General features: G+C 40.0%; 1 protein-coding gene across 4 annotated transcripts; it reads right to left on the bottom strand.

Moving 5' to 3' along the window:
• Positions 1 to 3,714: 3,714 nt before the first annotated feature.
• On the bottom strand, positions 3,715 to 6,975 carry LOC130391864 (macrophage mannose receptor 1-like). Of its 4 annotated transcripts, none has more exons than XM_056602182.1 (6): positions 6,929 to 6,975; positions 6,662 to 6,709; positions 5,498 to 5,881; positions 4,905 to 5,231; positions 4,389 to 4,483; positions 3,715 to 4,104 (listed from the first exon to the last, which is right to left on the bottom strand). In XM_056602182.1, the coding sequence occupies exons 1-6, from the start codon at positions 6,963 to 6,965 to the stop codon at positions 4,000 to 4,002; spliced, it is 996 nt and encodes a 331-aa protein (XP_056458157.1). In that variant the 5' UTR covers positions 6,966 to 6,975; the 3' UTR covers positions 3,715 to 3,999. The 4 variants fall into 4 exon arrangements, with proteins under 4 accessions (XP_056458157.1, XP_056458158.1, XP_056458159.1 ...); XM_056602183.1 differs by having other exon boundaries at positions 4,389 to 4,474; XM_056602184.1 differs by having other exon boundaries at positions 5,606 to 5,881.
• Positions 6,976 to 7,522: the final 547 nt, after the last annotated feature.

Here is a 7,522-nt window from a genome sequence, read left to right as displayed (position 1 = left end):
AATAGTTGGTGTATATTAATACAAAGAGTTAGTACTCTTTAGTAGTACTCAAAGAAAGAGTTAGTAGCAGCTCTTAAAATATCAACATAAATTAATTCATACCTTTTACCATGGAGTTATTCTCATCATTATTATAATAACATTGTATTATGATTATATATTATAATAAAATAAATTGAATAATTAACCAACATTAACATATATGATCTTATGAACTGAGCCACACTCATCTTTAATTTGCATGACGCATGAAAATTATAGATCACATGTTGTCCATATAGCTTCCAGTCAAATCACATCAGCAAGTGAGGAAAAGTCTGGACACCTATTTCTTTCATTCCCAGAAACTTGTGGGCAGCCCAAGTATTACCACTGTACCTTAATAAATACATTTATAATTAATATATTCATTATTGGTTGTCATTGTTCAGGCCTGCTTGATCTAGTTTTTCTGGTGGAGCGCTCCAGCTCAGGTTGAAGTCAGTCTTCCCGGCTCTGGTCAGAGATGCAGACAGCTGAGGAGAGGAACAGGGAGAGCATATGTTCCTCTTAAAGTCTTCTTTGACTTCAGTTTCACATCACTAACAGAGTGACCTTTAAAGGCTCTCTGTAGACCTGCTGTAACTGTTCATTATATACATGACACTAGTGTATTTCATCCTGTTTCTTTTGCAACAATACATTCTTAAGGTTGTCATATGGGAGTCTTAATGAAATCATTAAGGAAATAGCAACTGCAATAACAAGTTACTGGTTTGGTTATGCTTTATCTGTAGTTAGCATTTTGAATACTGCTTTAAAAGAATGATGTCAGACGTCTTACTTGTAGAAGGATGTGATCCTTAGTGTTGTGGTTTGTCACGTCCAAGTTAGACTCAATCATTATCTTTATTCTGCTGTATTTCCGACCTACTTTAGCCGGAACACAGGGAAGATATCAAACTTTTGCCTGGAAACACCTTCATTTCTTAGGTAAATCTCCCCTTTGCCCAATAAATCACACCCTAGAACGTGTCAAGAATGACACTAGGATGACTTGGCAGCACTCTTATGATGTTTAACCCTTATAAGGTGTTCGGGTCTGTGGGACCCATTTTCAGTTTTTAGCTTTATAAAAGTGATACAAATAATTATTTTTTTGAACTAAGATTCATTGGCTTTGGCTCATTTTCTGTGAGGAACATGAATCAGAAAACATTTTCAATGACCCCCCCCTGTATACCCCCCCATCACATTTATATTACACACAGGGTGTTCGGGTCCAGTGGACCCGGAGCTGTTTAAGTGTGGAAATCATAGGTTCTGTGCACCCTAATTTTCCCTTCTTCCTCTCTGTGTGTGTGTGTGTGTGTGTGTGTGTGTGTGTGTGTGTGTGTGTGTGTGTGTGTGTGTGTGTGTGTGTGTGTGTGTGTGTGTGTGTGTGTGTGTGTGTGTGTGTGTGTGTGTGTGTGTGTGTGTGTGTGTGAGAGAGAGGGGGGGAAAGAGAGAGGGGGAAAGAGTAAAGCAGGTGAATGGGCCCTTGGTGTGAGCACCCACAGTGTGCACCCACTGTTTGCAACCTTGTGCATCCCGCACAAGGTTGCAAAATTGGAGCACCCAACACTATCAAGCTTGGGGACCTGACACTATAAAAAAGCTCTGTCAGCGTGGTTCCATACCACAACTGATCAAGATGGCAAAGCGATTCTCTGTTCAGACTGCCCTACAGTTGATATTTGAAGAGACAGAGGGTTTTGATGGTGATGCAGAGGAAATAGTTTCGGAAAGTGAGGATAACATTTCAGAGTCTGACACCGAGTTTGAAGAGGAGGATGAGCATCAGCCAGCTCCGAAACGTAAAAGAGCCTCAGGACTAGCCCTTCAGCAGCCAGGACAAGCCTGCGAGCAGCAAGCCCCAGGACCATCCCGTGAGCAGCCAGGACCAGCCCGCAATCAGCCAGCCCCAGGAACATCCCGTGAGCAGCCAGGACCAGCCCGCGAGCAGCCAACCCCAGGACCAACCCGCGAGTAGCCAGCCCCAGTACCAGCCCGCGAGCAGCCAGCCCCAGGACCAACCCGCGAGCAGCCAGCCCCAGGACCAACCCGCAAGCAGCCAGCCCCAGGAACAACCCGCAAGCAGCCAGCCCCAGGACCAACCCGCAAGCAGCCAGCCCCAGGACCATCCCGCAAGCAGCCAGCCCCAGGACCAACCCGCAAGCAGCCAGCCCCAGGAACAACCCGCAAGCAGTCAGCCCCAGAAACAACCCGCAAGCAGCCAGATGTAGGACCAGCCCGTCAGCCAAAAAGAAACGCTGTGAAGTGTGTGGACCCATGATGGACAGAAAAACACAATATAAATGCAACCAGTGCAAAAAATACATATGCAATACACACACAGTGAGACTCTGCCCCTCATGTGTGGTATAGTCTGATATACGTATAATGGCTGTGTTCAAAGGCTTTAATGTGTTGTTCAGACAGATGTTATTGAGTATGTTTCAATTTCTAATGATGTTGATTATTTCCCAGTTATGCCTGTTTTATGACGCATTTCCTTATTTTGTTGCATTTTAATACAAAAAGAAACAAAAACGAGTGGCACCTCTATTCATAAATGTGATTTAACAAAGGTAAAGGGATCAAATTTAACATATGTGTTGTTTATATTACTTGCAATTGGGTTGAAGTAACCATTTGGTGAGTATTTAAAAGATAGTTTTTTTTAAAAGAAGTTAGATTATGTTGAATTAAAAGGCCTAAAATGCAATGGGTCCACCAGACCCAGCAGCACCTCCTGTGTAACAAAAACACGAACACCCTATGAGGGTTAACCAATATCTGTTAACGTGCTGATACATTGGCATTGTTCATAATCAATCAATAACAGTGACCTTTAACGGCCCGATATGCAAATTGGAAGGCAGCTGACTTTTTGTGCTCCGACTTTTTGTGCTGGTTACCATCAGCACAAACTCTCACACATACCCCACTCTCCCTGAGTGTGTGTGTGTGTGGAGATGGCTGGGTTAACCTCAGCACATTGGTTACTCAATGTGCCACAGGTGTGCAGCCTTACCCAGCCTCAGAGTCCAATCAGACTGGGCCAGGTGAGGCTGCTGAACCAGCCATCATCCACACACACACACACACACATGAGATCTATATTTTTAATTGGTGGTAAGAATATAAATTGTATCTGAATTCAGTCTGACCACTGTTGTGTACCCATTATTTATTGATTTTCTTTATTTTGAATCAGTTACAAGGTGTATAACTTAATGTGTGTAATATTAAAAACGGCCAATAAGTATCCCCATCTCACCACTGATGGGATTGTCTTTCCCTGGAATTCGGCTAAATCCGCTTTTTCATTGTGAGAGTTATTGCCACAAGTTGTTAGAGGCTTGATAACCCCCTTCGACAGTTGCATCTACTAATGAACTAATTGTTCGTTACTTTCTTACCAAATGCATGAACAATGTTAGGCACTTTTAAACTGAAACAAAACACTGTATATAAGAACAAATTGTTGCAAGGTTTTTGGAAAAGAGTAAGTATAGCCTACTCTTTGTGTTATAGAAAGTGATATATTCGCGTTACATCATGTTATTATAGTGACAAGAGTATATCGTACAAGCTTTTAAAATATCAACATGAATGGATTCATACCTTTTACCTTGGAATTCTTCTCATCATTAACAGAATAACGTTGTATTACGATTATGATGACATTGATAAAATAAATTTAATAATTAACCAACTTGAACATATACGATTTTATGAACTGGGCCACACTCATCTTTAATATGCATGGCGTATGAGGATTATAGATCACATGTTGTCACGGATGAAACATTCTTGCTTATTATGCACTAAGTAAGTTGGCACACACAAATAGCTTGCAGTAAAATCACATCAAAAGTTATGAAAATAAAGGTTTCATTCCAAGAAACAGCATCAACTTGTGGACAAACTTATTATGCATCACATCAATTAATGTATTCATAATTCATGTATTCATCATTGGTTGTCATCATTCAAGCCCGCTTGATCTAGATTTTCGGGTGGGGCGCTCCAGCTCAGGTTGAAGTCAGTCCTCCCGGCTCTGGTCAGAGATGCAGACAGCTGAGGAGAGGAACAGGGAGAGTACGTGTTCCTCTTAAAGTCTTCTTTGACTTCAGTTTGACATCAATAACAGAGAGACCTTTAAAGGCTCTCTGTAAACCTGACACTAGTGTATTTCATCCTGTTTCTTTTGCAACAATACATTCTTAAGGTTGTCATATGGGAGTCTTAAGGAAATCATTAAGGAAATAGCAACTGCAATAACAAGTTACTGGTTTGGTTATGCTTGATCTGTAGTTAGCATTTTGAATTCAGTTTTAAAAGAATGATGTCAGCCGTCTTACTTGTAGAAGGATGTGATCCTTATTGTTGTGGTTTGTCAGGTCCAAGTTAGACTCAATCATTATCTTTATTCTGCTGTATTTCCGACCTATTTTAGCTGGAACACAGGGAACATATCAAACTTTTGCCTGGAAACACCTTAATTTCTTAGGTAAATCTCCCCTTTGCCCAATGAATCACACCCTAGAACGTGTCAAGAATGACACTAGGATGACTTGGCAGCACTCTTATGATGTTTAACCAATATCTGTTAACGTGCTGATACATTGGCATTGTTCATTATCAATCAATAACAGTGACCTTTAACGGCCCGATATGCAAATTGGAAGCTGACTTTTTGTGGTCCGATTTTTTCTGGTCGTTACCATGTTGCATTCGTTTCCCAAAATGCTTATTCTGACCGAAAACCCACTAAATCTTAGTAACCTTAGTAAACGCATGTCACAGTTACCAACATTTAACTTAAAATGATCAGAATGTAGGCTGCCGAAATGAAGCCAATTGAATATTTAATTTACCTGAGCAGATAAATGGGAATGTTGCATTGCAATCCCTGTCGCTAAATCCACCGTCATAGAGTGTGACACATAACTCCTCATTATTAACGTTATTGGGCTCATAGCTCAACCAGGGTCTGAAGGAGCTGTTGGTCCCATCAGAAAACGTCCAGGGAGCTCTGTAAAGACCGATCCAAGCAGGGGTAGTGATGTTGGACAAAACCTTTTGGTTCTCTTCTTCATTCTCTATCATGGCGAGGTCAGTGTAATTAGTACGGCAGTAACTCTTAGCTGACTCCCATGACAGCGTCTGCTCGATGAGATGGTAGGTTTTCTTATTTGATAATCCTAGAGCAGAAAGAAATTGTGTTCAGAATTAACATGCATGGCGTGAAAACAACATTTTATAGTGTTTGTCTCTCTGTGGGCTACTTGAAGCTATTCGTAAAACATGCCAATTTATGCATGTTTTTCATCTTAATATACAAGATGATGTATATTTTCATGTTATAATCTCTGTCAACGATAGAAGAAGAACAAGTGTAGTGTTCCTGTATGTTTGTATATCTCGGTGGCTGTGTAGTGCACGTGTGTGGGTTATGTTTTATTCTTACCAGAAAAACAAACAAAGTGAGACAAAGCAGAACAATCTAAATCATTCCAGGAACCATCATTCCAAGTCTCCACACATTCCTCTCTGCCTGAATAATTATTAGGCTCACCAGATCTAAATTTCATATAACCTGACCGGCTCCTAGTCCGGGTGGACCATCTCCACGAGTTTGGGTACAAGTCCATGGTCTTACTGTTTAAATCATTCAGTCCTATCCATGACTCTGCACCTGCTGTCATATCTGACAGCTGATTTAGGTCCTCCATGTTTGTGACACTGGCCAGGTCACAGTTTCTGCTCCTGCAGTATTCCTGAGCCTCATACCAGGTCTTATTCTCTTCAACAACAATGTATTTACCGAGTCCAGCGCTGGTGAAGCATACACCTTTGATGGATGGAAGGGTGTGCATAATTAGGTTATTGATCAAAAAGCATAAAATCTCTCATTATTCAATGGAAAATCAATTGATTGATGAATTCCTGGAAACACAGACAGAGAAATACATAATACATACTGACTAATGCCTTAAATGTATCAGTTAACCAGAGATTCATATTGAATGCAGATGTTACCTGATTAGGCCGATAAACAGAGATGGTTTCAGTATTGACCTTGGTTCTTTTCGAGTCCCGTCAACCAGGCTAATTTACAGACTACATAATCTTTCCCAACTAAATAAATATGGAACATATCTACACAATTTGTTTGTCAGCCGGGCTGAGCGGGCTGATATTCCCCGTAAATAATACTTGGCAACTGTGTCCGCATATTCTCCACGCATTTTAAGCTACAATCACGGTGGTCAGTGGACCAGCAAATGTGAGGATGGCAGTAGGCCTACCAACTTTTGTGGCTGATTTTTATTGTTTTTATTTCTTGTTTTGCTAACTGCTAGGTTGCTGTGAGTTAATAGTTATTTTAGCTCACAAAACACTGGCAAGCTGATGTGAGTTGAGTAAATGTTTCATGTATGTTCAGAATTGTTATTAGACTCTAGTCGTGCTGTTATCTAAATATAAAGCACACCTCTCACCACTAGAATTTTCACTGGTCATGGTGTAACAGCAGGTATAGAAACGATAACTTTCCAATTATCAAATAGGCCTATTATAAAGTGCATATAAAGTAGCCTTCTTAAACAAAAGATTTGTCTCTCCCCCATACCTGAGAAGAGGAGGCAAATAAGCACCCGGGTGTCCATACTTGGTTTTACTGCAAAATGTTATCCAGAAAAGTGCAAATTAGATTTAGATTATTGACAAAGCCATGATACCGATAATTTTTCAATGGATTGATACAAGGTACAATGGGAAATACCACTTATAATTTTATAATTTTGGACATGATCAGTTTGTATCTAAATTACCCTGTAATTCAATTAACATGTCTTCCGCGTGTGATAATGTTCAGTATGGGATTGTTTATACTCACATGGTAAGAATCCAAGGTTCCAGTCTGCAGTGGTCATTGTTGTTAAATAGTTGATGAGCATTGCTCAGCTAAGTATCTGTCTTTACCCACCTTGTTACATAAAAAACGAATGAGGTCACTACCGCTTTTTATTTGAATATGTAAATAGTGCAACAGTTCGTATACGGATACATCGGATGAGGAGAGGTTGTGTGCTACTACGTCACCTATGTTTTCTCAAACACCCAAGAAGAGTTTAACTTAAGAGAGCCAATAAGGGTAATCTTAACTGATCTGATTGTATAATGAACTATTCATGGATGAGGGATTTTACAGAAAATGCTGAAATCCGGGTTTGGGACATTCAGCGATTCTATGTTCTATTTTTCCCAATATGGTACAATACTTATGTTTAACCATATCTAGAGTAAATATAAGACAAATCTCTTCCTCGCCCCTGCAAAGATACTTTTTTACATCTCTCTGTCAATATCTAATAGGATTGATGAAAAGATCATCTATATTGTAAATATATTGTAATTTTATCAAATTAATGTTAAGGGGATAAATTACTTTTCTAAGGTGGCAATAACAATTGTTGCTTATTTCTAGCAT

Source organism: Gadus chalcogrammus, chromosome 11, assembly GCF_026213295.1.
Source record: "Gadus chalcogrammus isolate NIFS_2021 chromosome 11, NIFS_Gcha_1.0, whole genome shotgun sequence".
In the NCBI taxonomy this organism is placed as follows: Eukaryota; Metazoa; Chordata; class Actinopteri; order Gadiformes; family Gadidae; genus Gadus; species Gadus chalcogrammus.
This window is presented reverse-complemented; position numbering and strand designations above follow the sequence as displayed.